General features: G+C 37.7%; 1 protein-coding gene across 6 annotated transcripts in view; it reads left to right on the top strand.

The window, feature by feature from the left end:
• ARHGEF25 (Rho guanine nucleotide exchange factor 25) overlaps nt 1–13,482 on the top strand; it is an 89,021-nt gene that overhangs the window by 71,426 nt on the left and 4,113 nt on the right. For 4 of the 6 annotated variants that reach the window (XM_087956464.1, XM_087956463.1, XM_026673928.2 and 1 more), the window contains 6 exons: nt 2,066–2,116; nt 2,555–2,632; nt 3,446–3,640; nt 4,398–4,578; nt 9,992–10,212; nt 11,864–11,968. In XM_087956464.1, the coding sequence (XP_087812590.1) occupies nt 2,066–2,116; nt 2,555–2,632; nt 3,446–3,640; nt 4,398–4,578; nt 9,992–10,212; nt 11,864–11,968 (831 nt within the window). Of the gene's footprint in view, nt 1–2,065; nt 2,117–2,554; nt 2,633–3,445; nt 3,641–4,397; nt 4,579–9,991; nt 10,213–11,863; nt 11,980–13,482 lie in introns of all 6 variants that reach the window. The other 2 variants (XM_087956462.1, XM_087956466.1) reach the window with 1 other exon arrangement.

The raw sequence follows: 13,482 nt of genomic DNA, 5'->3' as shown, positions 1-13,482 counted from the left end.
GAATTTGTCATCCTGTCTACATTTTTGACATCAACTGTTTCTTGACCTTTTCTACCATTTTTAATCCTCCTCCTCCTCCTCCTCCTCCTCCTCCTCCTCCTCCTCCTCCTCCTCCTCCTCCTCCTCCTCCTCCTCCTCCTCCTCCTCCTCCTCCTCCTCCTCCTCCTCCTCCTCCTCCTCCTCCTCCGTTTTGAGTCTTCCACTTGTGGCGTCCTCACCAGTAGTTGATGCCATTGTAGTGTGTCTATGATGTTGCCTCTCCATCTTCTTCTGGGTCTACCTCATATTCTTTGGCTTTCTCCTCTTTTTGTATATGCCATATTTCCAATTCCCCGAATACTAAGACCAGGGGTCCCCAAACATGGCAACTTTAAGACTTGTGGACTTCAACTTCCAGAATTCTCCAGGCAGCATAGTCCACAAGTCTTAAAGTTGTCAAGTTTGGAGACTTCTGACTAAGACCTTTAAAGGATAGCACTGCAGGTTTTAGTTTCCTTTGGATAAAGAGAGCCCTGGAGGTTTTTTGTTTTTTAAATGGTATGTTATTTACAAAAATACAGGCAACACAACTTAGAAGGCAGATAAGCAGATATCCATCTGAGCCAGGTTCCCATAGAGGAATTATTACAACATTATTGCCCTCCCTCCTGCTCTGTTGTTCCAACTAAAAACTGCTTTGGGGCCATTTTCCTGTTAGGTACTGCTGTCAACCCTGTACCTACCCCACTGAGTTGTCCTAACCCTGTACCTACCCCACTGAGTTAACATTCTTTTTTTTTCTATTTAGGAGAAAAGTCACTCATAGATTTCCCCAAGAGCTCAGTTAAACTGGAAGCCAGCACATAATTTTGTTGAAGCAAGATTGCTTCTGTTGCCTCTGGTACTATAATAAACAAACATAGAAAGGGTAGGGATACAACTCCTCTAAACAAAATTATGCAAATTGGAATGTAGATGTGATTGGATATAACAGTACACGTATTTGTTTGGATGTAGCAACATATCAGGTGTTTTGGAAGATCAGTTGTGGGCTAGATTCTATGAGGAAATGAGAGCAATACTATAAAGACAACGTATTTGAGAAAAGAGATAGTGTTTCATTCATATAAGTTTTCTTCTAATGGTTTTACTTCCCTGAGCCTTTTTCATCTTTTAGAATCTTCTATCTATCAATATCATTCAAGTTTTTCAGCATTTTATGGCAAAGCTAATAGATTTTTTAACGTTTCTCAGGTCCCTGGGAACATAATTTAGGGAGGGGGATATTTTGAAAGAATTATATTTTCTCTTACACTAATCCAATAGTGGGTTTAATTATACAGAAGCTTGCAATTTTTTTAAAAAATGTTCACCTTTAGAATTTTAATTTTAAGTTTCTTCAAGATTAATATGACAATGTGTTTTGTCAAGATATTCACAATGTGATGAGTATGATTATGATTTGAAAAATTGGCATTCAGTTGTAAAAAAGAAATCCTCAATATTATTGCTCCAAATAGCGTTAACTCTGCACAGTTCGTGAATGTGTACAAATGTCCATGAGCTGATTTAAAAGTTAGGAAATTGATCTAGTTATAGATTCCTGCCTAATGGAAATGTTGGCCTTTATGCAAACAAAATACACAGCAGTGAGATTTTGTAATGGCTCCGATGCTGCCAACTGTCTTTTGATGGGATACAATTTAGTTCTAAGTCATGACTTGTCTCTTCTCCAAGGAGGTTGGAATTTATGTCACTCTTGCCACGTTTGGTAGCCTTTAGACTGTAGCTTTCATCAGTGGTCATGCTGTGAGAGGATTGTGGGTTCAGTAGATCCTGAGTGCAAAACAGTCAGAGTTATACTCTCAACATATTTGAAGGAGACACCAAATAGGTATAAGCTGATGTAGGTAAGTCATAGAACAATGATAACTTGGTAATAGTAACAGTGGTAACTATAGAACAATGGTAACAGTAGATGACACTAAATTTAATCACTCATCATAAACTAGCTCATGTTGCTCTCTTTCTCTCTCTTATAAAAACAGTTATTCTTTCCTTTCCTTCTTTCTCTTGCTGTCTCCAGGATTTCCTGAAGTATTATAGCAAAGCTGGGAAGAACACGGAACAGCTGGAGGTAGGAGCTGAAACCAATGGGGAGCTATCATAGAGCCACTGTTCCTACGTAATGGTCTTGATATTACACTATTGCTTTTGAATGAAGAATTGCAGTCATATGGGTCGGTTGGAATACCACCCAGCATTTACAAGATTGACAGTTGTGGGAAAATTGGCAGATGGGCAATCCACATCCCAGGTCAGTTATTGTACATTTGATACACTGTATCTTCAGATCTCAGGCCAGTGAAGCCTTCTGTATGACTAGCAAATCTTATTTTGTGATTCCGCCTCCCCTCAGTTTACCCTCGCCTTTGTAGTTTAAGATGAAGAATAAAAGGTTAACAGCTTTAGTATACTTCACTGATGAGCCCTGAAATTGATATATCCAGTGGCAATTGGGCTTGGAGAATCCAGTACATCTTTTCTAGCTTCCTTCTCCACATTTGAATTTCAGAAAGCTGTAGACGTTATGTGCTTTGTTCCCAAACGTTGCAATGACATGATGAATGTGGGACGTCTTCAAGGCTTTGAGGTAAATTCTGAGGATCAATGTCTGGTTGGAGATTCTTAGCTCTGATTTTTCTGATTAGCTAGCTCAGTATGGTAGACAGCATTGAAACTATTCTCTTTTTACACCCTCCCTGACCTCTATCATCACTTCAGTCTTACAGTGATAGGAAGGTTGTACAATCTTCAAGGAAGGGTCTTAATTGTTTATTTCTGAAGGATCTCAACTTCAATACAGATTTACTTGGGAATGTGAGCTTTAAATATAGGATATTACTGGGAGGTGGGAGAGTGGGAGGTGAGGGCAAGATTTAGAGACATTTTGACCAAAGAAGATTTAAGATAGATGTTTTGAAATGTCTGATGATGCAGTTGTTGAAACTGCCACATTAACTATAGTGGCATATGTGAATGAACAAGGAGAGATTTAACCTGGAAATAAGGAGAAACTTTCTGACAGTGAGAACAATCAACCAATGGAACAGCTTGCCCTCGGAAGTTGTGGGAGCGCCATCACTTGAGACTTTCAAGAAGAGATTGGACAGCCATTTGTCAGAAATGGTATAGGGTCTCCTGCTTGGGCAGGGGGTTGGACTAGATGACCTACAAGGTCCCTTCCAACTCTGATTATCTGTTATTTGTTATCTGAATGCTCTCCCAAACTACATTTTAGAAAATTATTGACAGGGAAAGCTACCATTTTGATGGGAAAGAACCTTCGACATAGAGCAGCATTATAAGGGTGTGCTAGACCCTACTAACACTAAGTTCTCATAGTAAGGTAATTTTATGCTGTTTAGACAATTGGATAAATTGCAGCTTACTTTTTTTTCTGTAGGGGAAGCTGACTTCACAAGGGAAGCTGCTGCAGCAGAACACTTTTTGGGTGATAGAGCAGGCAGGCGGGATCCTGGCCCGGGCTCGTGAGCGTCGCATCTTTCTCTTTGAGCAAATTGTCATCCTAAGTGAGACCTTGGAGCGAAGGCGTGGTCCATATGCTGCCCCAACATATGCCTTTAAGAGCAGCATCAAGGTATTCCAGAGTTAACAGTGGGGAATTGAGATACATATAAGCATCTGGCACTTACTCATAAGGGACTTTACAATGGAAGTCTTTCATATCCAAAGTTGGATGCCCCATCTTTCTGCAGGGGCCTTGTGCATTTGTATACCATAATACCACATAGTAAATTTGATATTCTCCTTGATATATGCAGAGGTCTGGATTCTGGACTTATAGCTGCAATTTGAGAATATGTGGGCAACAAAAAATAAAGAACCTAAGGAATTCTTTATGCTGCAAACCTAATGGGGAAAACATTAATATTTGTTTGATTTCCATGCCTTATGCCAATCAATGAATGTAACTTCTGTTTGCATCAGGATATAATTGTATAACCAGAAAGCCATACAATTTCTGTATGGGCAGCCAAAAACTAAAAAGATGATGAAACTGGGGTTGTAATACAGTACTTTAAACCCTTGCAATATATCACTGTATGGCACATGTTTTATGTTTTGTGAATTGGAATAACCTAAGTCTAAATCTACTCTCAAAAATAAGTAAAGGTTTGTATTTGCTTGATTGTTGAATATCTTACTCTCTCTATTGTATTCATGTAATTTTCTTGCTTTTTTACATTGTTGCTTAGGAAAAGATCATATTCATGTGGTCTGGATTATGCTTGGGCCAATTTCACTTAATTATCTTTATTTATTTAATCAAGTGTATAATCTGTCTCAGTTGCAGTCACAACACTAGGTTGATCCACCATCAATTTCTCTTGCAGTTAAGCAGTTTGGGCCTGGAGCCTTGTGTGGACAATGATCCCTGCAAATTTGCACTGATCTCTCGTGGCGCAGAACGGGGCACCGTCCGTTATGTACTGCAGGCAGCAACACCGGAAATTGCCCAAGCCTGGGTGACTGACATCAACCTCATCTTGGAGACCCAACGTGACTTCCTTAATGGTAGGAGTAAAAACATAGCTACCTACTAACTTTGGCCATTCAAATCATCCTATCAGAAATTGCCTTTTAAACTTTACCCAACCTTCCTGCAGGGCTTCAGTATTTCTTACATCACATTTCCATACTGCATTTTAGAAGTATGAGAAACAATCATTCATAGTTAAGAAGAACATTTTCAAATTGTAATTTGAATTAGAGGCTTTAAAATAATAAGTTTTGGCTTTTATACAATTTGATGTAGTTTGGATTAAAGGCCCGGAGACTAAAACATATGAAAAAGGGTTGCAGGATTTGGGTTTGGCTAGTCTAGAGAAAAGGATTGAGAGGGATATGATAGCAGTATTCCAGTATTTGAGAAGCTGCCACAAAGAGGAGAGGGTCAAGTTATTTTCCAAAGCACCAGAGGACAGGATAAGAAACAATGGATGGAAACTAATCAAGGAGAGAAGCAACCTGGAATTAAGGAGAAAATTCCTAACAGTGAAGACAATTAACCAGTGGAACAGCTTGCCATCAGAAGTTGTGGGTACTTCATCACTGGAGGTTTTCAAGAACAGATTGAAGAGCCTTATATTTTTGATCCAGGTATTGTTTCATCAGTGAAAGAACTGTTTAATTTCCCTCTTGTTAACTATTTTGCTTTTTGTTATTCTTGAATCTTGATCATATGTCAATCATTTGGAAGCCTGCACTCACAAACAAAAAAATCTCCACACCACAAGCCAGGCAAACACCTGGGCACAAACAGATCCCCCTGATACCTCCAGCTCAAACACACCCCAACCAGGCACCCAGATGAAACCTAGCTTCCTAACTAATGATAGCCGTCCATTCACCCAGAGCCAAGCTGCACTAAAGGCCTCCAATAAAGTAACACAATGTTGCCAGCCAATCAAGATACAAAAAGAGCCAAAAAACAGACAGAAGATATTAGAAACACCAATCAAGCAGAACACAGCAAACTCCAAGACCAATAACACAGACCAAGACTCTCAACCAATCAGGATGAAGAAAAACATTCTGGCACAGCAATAGGCTGCCCCAAATTCAAATCTGAAACCACTGTAAAAGCCTGACTCACAGATGAACACTATACAGAAGCCTGGTGATGGCAGATGAGATTCTGCCGCTATCTAACTTTAAAAGCACAACTACATGACGTGGAAAATACCCAACAAAGCTGAATGCCATACATATACATATACATATACATATATACATATATACATATATACATATATATATATACTTAAGTTTTCGCGGGTACTTACATGTATGGTATTCAGCTTTGTTCGGGTATTTTCCCACGTCATTATAGTTGTGCTTTTAAAGTTGTAGCAACGTTTCGGCAGAATCTCATCTGCCATCATCAGGCTTCTGATTGTGTTCGCCTGTGAGTCAGGCTTTCACAGCCGTTTCTGTTTTAAATTTGGTGCCAGCCTACTGCTGTGTTAGAATGGTTTTTTCTTCATCCTGATTGGTTGGGAGTCTTGGTCTGTGTTTATTGGTCTTGGAGTTTGCTGTGTTCTGCTTGACAATCAAGCAGTATATATATATTTGTTTTCTTATGTTTTTGCGGGTATTTATATGTATGGTATTTAGGTTTCTTCAGGTATTTTCCCACGTCTTAATATTTGTGCTTTTATTATAGCGACGTTTCGGCAGAATCTCATCTGCCATCCTCAGGCTTGTGTATTGGGTTCTTTTTAATCTTGTGTGTCAGGCTTAGCAGCCGTTTTTTGTTTTTTGTTCGGGAAAAGACCCGAACGCACGAAGACCTGCATACCTGTACCCGTGAAAATCTACGAAAATATACATATGCTCAATATTATATATTCTTTGCCAGAGTAATACCTAGATTGATCCTTGTAGGCAGAAATTGGACTTATTTCTCAGGGACTCCTTCTAATAGGAAAGGAACCAGGGCAACAGTTCTCAGCTTGGTGCCTGCATGCTGATTTTTTTTACTCCTAGGAAGGTTTGTGTTATTCAAAGATGTGATTCCCACTTGTCAATTCGTCTGTAATTTCCATTCTAATAAGATCAGGTCTTAATGAAATTGAAGAAGCAACAAACATGTCTCACAAGGGGGTGCTTTGATTTGTGCAGATCAAACACAACACAAAACACATTTGAAGGAAGGGAGCTCCAGAATCCCAAGTGGAGGCCCTCTACTCATTACAAGGAATGTGAAGGCAAAACCTGCAAGTTTGCTTATGTTGCTTTTTCAATACTTCCATTTTTTTTCACTTGAAACATTTACTTTAATTTTAAAGTTTGGAAGTTACCTGAATCCAAAGACAATAGGCAACTGACAACTTTTAACAGCAAGAACAATGATAAAGAAGCAAAAAATCATAGACCTACGAACAATTCATAACCAGTGACAAATCCTACAAAGGCTTGGTATTATATTTCAAGGCCTGTAGAAACAACCTGCTCTTCTTCCCCAAAACAATGTATATTTTTATAAATTGTTTATAAATCTTTGGTCAAATGATATAAACATTCCAATTGTTTATAAAAATTGGCCTTCTGTATAAATGAGAGGCAGAATATAACAGCACTTCCCTAAATATTACACTGCCATGAAAATAGTTGATGAGATCATTTAAGTATAATAAATCCCTATTATTTTGGATTGGTGATAGCAAGTGTTTAAGCTACATTTTTTTTCCAAATTAAATTTGCCACTTCTAATCAAATAAATCTGATCTCAGCGTATGAAATCACAGTGGTATAATATAGATCCCCAAAGGAGTTTATTTATTTATTCAACTTGTATACTGTCAAATCAATTTATCTGACTAAAAAGTTTTAAGAAAAAGTGAGGTGGGAATCAAGAAAATCTGAGAAAAAAATGGTTTTAAAGGATAGCACAGAAAATTAGAAACAACAGAGAAAATACTGTGCGTAGAAAAAAGAAGAAAATTGATAGCAATAGCACTTAGACTTATATACCGCTTCACAGTGCTTTCCAGCCGTCTCTAAGCAGTTTACAGAGTCAGCATATTGCCCCCAACAATCTGGGTCCTCATTTTACCAACCTTGGAAGGATGGAAGGCGGAGTCAACCTTGAGCCAGTGAGAATTGGACTTTGGCTGCGGACAGAGTTAGCCTTCAATGTTACAGTCTAATCACTGCGCTACCATGGCTTTTTGATTTAACAAAAATTAAGTCCAGATCCTGGACAATAAACAAAGCTATTTTTTTTAAAAAAAGTGAGGACAAATGGATCTTATATTATAAAATCAGCATGAGAGATATCAGACTGTTACTGACTAGAAAAGAGCAGTTAAAGAAATGAAATATTTATAAATATTTTCAGGGAACAGAAGACGCTGAGGAAATAAAAGATATAAGAAAAGAGAAAAGAATAAAAAAATTCAAATGTCATTGAGGCTCACCATTATGAAAAAGAAATATTGCAGGTTAAACTTCAACTGAAAGATACCATTAGGTTTCATCATGTATCCATACATCTTTCTCTCAGTTTTTAATGGAACTTAAGAAACAAAAACTTCATGATATTCACAGTGTGTTTGATTTGAGGAGAGCTGGCAGAGATATAAAACAAATTTTCTGAAGAATAAGCTGCTTTCAATGTCTTTAAACCAATTATATACAAGAGGTTTACACTTTTTTCAACTACTTTAAATACACAATAGTTGCAGAAGAGTTCCATAGTGGGCGGGTTATAACTGTGACTAAAAAAGGATCATCTGAAGACTATTATTTTAGGTAATCCATACTGGCCAAAAAAGTGGGGGGGAATGGTAAAATTGAAGAAGTATGCCAATATTGGCTTTTAATTATTAAATGTTATGAGATTGACAAAGAAGAGAATCACAATTTGAGGAAATGATAAACCATAGCTGCCTCCTTGCCTGTTTTATGTACCAAATTAGTGGATAGAAAAAAAATATCTGTATTGACAGGCAAATTAGGAAGCTAAAACCCTTTTGTATCACCAGTAACAAGTCTCTCAGTGAATGGAGAGGAAAAGAAGGGTTGCTTGAAAGAACTATAATACTGTACAGCATCAGTTTGTACCATTTATTATAAAGTAGGAAGGGATATCATGGGTCCCAGTACAAATCCTTAACCAGGAGGCAACAGGATTAGTTTGAATAACTATATTCTTGATCATTGTATTCCTGATTCAGAACATGGGCTGAAGCTGAGGAAAAAGTAGGTTGTCTAGAGGAATCAATTTTTAAAACTGAAACTGAGGAAAAAACTGTTGTTAAGAAAAGAGTAGCTGTCAACTGGATACTTGAGGGGTGGGGGGATAAATACTTGTGGTTTTGGTTGCTGCAGAACATGCAGACCTAATCCAATAGCAGAGGTATTAATAAAAGCTTTGGCTGAGGCAGGAGAAGAAAAACATTATGCTCAACAATTTCTGCTGTTAAGAAAATAGAACACCATGCTGAAAAGGCAAACCAGCAAGCTATAGTTGTAATTGGAAAAAAAGATCAAAGCCATTTCTACAGAAAGGGGTAAAATGGTTTGAAAAAGGAAGAATTTGGATAATCCTTGAGTTGGGAAAAAAAACCATTGCCTTTGCTCCAAAGGAAATTGTTTCTCTGGGTGATGTCAACTAATGACATGAAATAAAAACTGAAATTGTTGCTAAGGTAGAAAAGAAAAGATGACAGGATTTGAAGGCGACATAGGAGAATGCAGTGGTGCGACCTTGGCTTTGAGAATAATTCTGGTTTGTAGATCATCTAACTTTTCACAAGGTATTGAAAGTGGTAGAACTCAGCATTCCTATTTGGGGAAACAGCTGACAAAGCTACAGACACTTTCCATCTTGTCAAAGAAGAGGGGAAACTGAAGAAGAAGAAAGGGGGTGAGGAAACCAACACAAATCTGAATAGATTTTTGAGAATTCTGTTATTTTGGGTTCAGTGCAATGACATCTTAAACTATATTTATACCCCAAAATTCACTCATAAACCCAATCTCACCGAATGTGCCAGCAACAAGAAATCTATTTTTAAAGTATCTTAAAAAATCTTTCTTAAAGATTTTATTTTATTTATCAAATTTCTACATCACCCATCTCACCTAAGTGACTCTGAGCAATTTACAAAGTGATCATTCAAAAATGATGTTAAGATCAAGGTTTCCATCCTCTCCAGCAGCCACCTCAGTACATCAGTCATGGGAGGAATCAGTAGATGATGTTAGACCTCAGGTAAGCCTAATCTGTGATGGCTAATTCAGACAGGCAAATCATCACGTAATCCTTTTACTCAATGAAATTACCTCTTGGTTCAGAAATGGTTTCTTGTTATTCTCAGTGAATATCATACAACTTCTTTTTTGGCATGTGCATTATTTTTGTTAACCGGGTTGACCCCATAGTTCAAAGTTTCTTCCTATTGTTTTTTTCCCCTCCCAGCACTGCAGTCACCCATAGAGTACCAGCGTCGGGAGAGCAAAACCCACAGTCTAGGACGAACGGGGGCTCTGCACCACTCACTGACAGGTGGCTCAACCCGGCCCTCTTCCTCGACCTCCATGGACCAGAACAAGGGATCCAGCCTCCAGGCCCACAATGCCTCTCTGCCTTCCCTTTATCTTCCTGGTCCTGCCCCACCTGAGCCCCTCCCCTCTGTCGAGGTAAGGCAAGAAAAGCATCAGTCAGGCTCCCACCTCAGATAGTATAGCAATTCGGTGTGTGTGGCTGACACAGATTTTCTACTTTGGAGAAGAAAGCTTAACATCCAATGCAGTCATTTGATTTAATTAAACAGTAGCTCTGAGCCTACTTAGAATGTGAATGCCTGAAATAACCATTACTGTATATAAAAACAGCAATTCATGATTAAGATAATTCTATCCTGTCTGTTGCTTGAAATATGTTGTGAACCAGTTGCCGTAAAGACAAAACAGTTTCTTGCTCCATTCCTAATCGATGCCGCTTTGTAAAATTTCCATTATTGATGTGGAAAAAAAGAGGTGGGAGAGAGAGAAGGTTATTGGCCATCTTTTAATAGAGCAGCTCAACAAATAATGAGCAATTTGGGCCATTTACTTAATATGTTGCTCTTTCCTAAGTAAACTATCCTGGAAATAATTGTACTGAAAGCTACTATGTAAATATTGAAAATAAATGCTAATATATTTGTCTACCATACATCATTTTATTTGAACAACTTATTAGTAGAGTCAAAGGACCCTGAGCCCATGCCAAGTGTATGTACAGCATATATGTTATTCTGTCTAAGGATCATAACTGCTCTATCCAAATGTTGAAAGTTGGAGAAGATGGAGTCACGGTCAAATGAAAAGGAAATTGGGTTGAGGAAGACCTAGAATAGGACTTCTTAACTCTGCTCCAGCTCATCTGGGAGGAGATGATTTCTTTCTTTTGATAAGGAGAGGCTATTCAGATGAACAGAATGGGTTTCCATGGTCTCCCAAGATGGTCAGTTGAGAAATAGGAAAAATTGATGAATGAATGAATGAATGAATGAATGAATGAATGAATGAATGAATGAATGAATGAATGAAATCCATGCCCCAAGCAACCCAATTTTTTTTTGGCTTGGTCCATCCTTGAGGCAGAGATATCAGAAAAACTAGAACAGGGCAGGTAGGAAGGGAATATATTGTCTGCTATTGCTACTAAACAATTATTATTATTTAGTATCACCCACTGAATGTACAAGAAAAAAATCTTTGCGAGAATATATATCAAAGTGTTGATTTACCCAGCAGACTGCTAGGCAAGAAAGATTGAGAAAAGGTAATTTTAGAGGATATTAATCAATGTAGAAAAACCAGATGCATTTATTATGAGGCCATTAAGACAATGATTATTATGTGTTTACTGATCATTGATCATTTGGCTGCTGTTAGAGGAATATCTTTTTCAACATCTATTTGATTCTTCTATTTATTTATTTATTAAATTTGTATGCTTATATTAAATTTATGTAGCTATGTATATAGGCACATTAGAAGGGAGAGACTTGCAAGCTTTTTTTAAATCTGGGAGAGCAGTTGATTCCATTAGATTAAAGGAATCCACTCTTCTCATTTTGAAAGAGATCGAAATATGTGCTAAATTAGTGATGACTTTAGTGAAGCTATGAATGGTACAACATGTCTTCAGCATTGAAACGATCATGTCCTTTTAAGGATAATTTCTTACATCCAGTCAATGCTAAATGGTGCACTCATCCCCAAAATGCTCAGCTTCTGGTTTGCTTTTCTGTACTATGGTTCTCTTCAAATTTTCTCTCTTCATCCCACCTTTCATTTACAGCCATCTCACAGCCAAAGCTCTCCAGGGCCTGAATCCTCTCACATACCTTCTGAGCAACCTGACATGCAGCTCTCCAGTGTCCCTCAGCAAGAAACCCAGCAATTGGTGAGTTCTTGGTGAGTTCAGAATAATCACAATGATCAGATTATTCTGGTTCTATTCACTTTCTCTCCAAAATTAATTGTTTCCTTACCCTTTTGCTGGAGATTTCTACTTGCATGCATGCACATACACGTACAGTACATACTCACTGGTCCTTGGCCTTTGGCATGTTACCAGGGTTTTGTTTTGGGAGAGGGTAATTGTAAAGAACCTTTCCCCTCCCCTTTTGCGATCTTGGTAAGCACAATCACTGCAGACGGCAACGATAAACAATTGAATCAAAGCTTAAATGCAGTTTCTCAGTTCCAGCATGTTGTTGATCAGTACAATTTTTGCAACTAATATAAGCAAAAGGGTTATATAATCAGGTAACTACCAAAACTGTTTTAAGTCTAGGAAGACCTCCCAATGTGAAAAAGATAAAGGGAGAAATAGCAGGCAAACAGGAGCAAATACAGTAATTAGCTATAGGATAGAAAAAACATTGCATGTTATGTGCACTCACTCACACACATGTGCACACATACATACCCTTTGCTCACTTTGCCCAGTTTACACACAGAGATCCTCTTTATCTTCTATTTTATAACCTGGTTTTTATCAATCTTGTCATGGAATAGGTGTTAGCAGATTCTGATTCTTTTGTCCAGAATGGATGACTGTGTATGAAATGAGACAGTTGTGTCTAAGAAATTTTTATATACAAAATAGACAAACTATAGACAAACTATGTCTATAGACAAACATAGTCGTAGTCAAACTATGATGTATAATGCCTTCCCATATTTTTACACACACACCCAACTAAAGAAAATTACAGGTAAATGAGAGGAAAGAAACTGCATGAAATCCTCGTGTGGTTTTAATGACCAGAAGTTGAGGATATATTCTATAGAAGTAGCTTCTCTATCTGCCAATACACATGTGTATTGTAGAAAGTGCACCTGTGTACAAATATTTAATTTGTTTGTACTCCCCATGCCAGGACAGCAGAGAAGAAAAAAGTTGGAGGAAAGGGAGACAGAGTGTCAAAGTCTTTAGTCAAGTCCTTGCCATTCTATTATGATGTGATAATGAAAAATGTTATTTATCATAATCTGACTTCATAGAAAATAGAAATGCAATTAGACAAATGAACCAAATTCTGTTGATAGAAGTGTGCAGCTGAACTTTATCAGGTGGGAGACTCATGAGTGGACAGATTCATAAGAAATAACATTCCTAGTAGATGAGATAGATTAATAGCTATAGCACTTAGAATTATATACCACTTAATACCTGAATGTCTTGTCCTCTGTTAGTTTTTAGTGTCATTTTGATCAGGAAAATTATGGTTGGTTTGATATTTTAAAAATAGAGTTAGCAGACCAGTCTCCCGGTGGTTTTACAACAGAAGCAATTCCTACATATTTAGTTGTCTTGAAACATTATTGTTGTTTAGAAGGGGGGAGGAGAACAGCAGAGAAAAGAAATGGCCCAGGTACTGTCTATTGCTTTTACATATTATCTAATCTTTT

This window comes from Notechis scutatus, chromosome 2 (assembly GCF_049901735.1).
Source record: "Notechis scutatus isolate UNSWTSFEM ecotype Mainland chromosome 2, rNotScu1.2, whole genome shotgun sequence".
NCBI classification, from domain to species: Eukaryota; Metazoa; Chordata; class Lepidosauria; order Squamata; family Elapidae; genus Notechis; species Notechis scutatus.
Note: the sequence above shows the minus strand (reverse complement) of the source record. Positions and strands in the feature narration are given on the sequence as shown.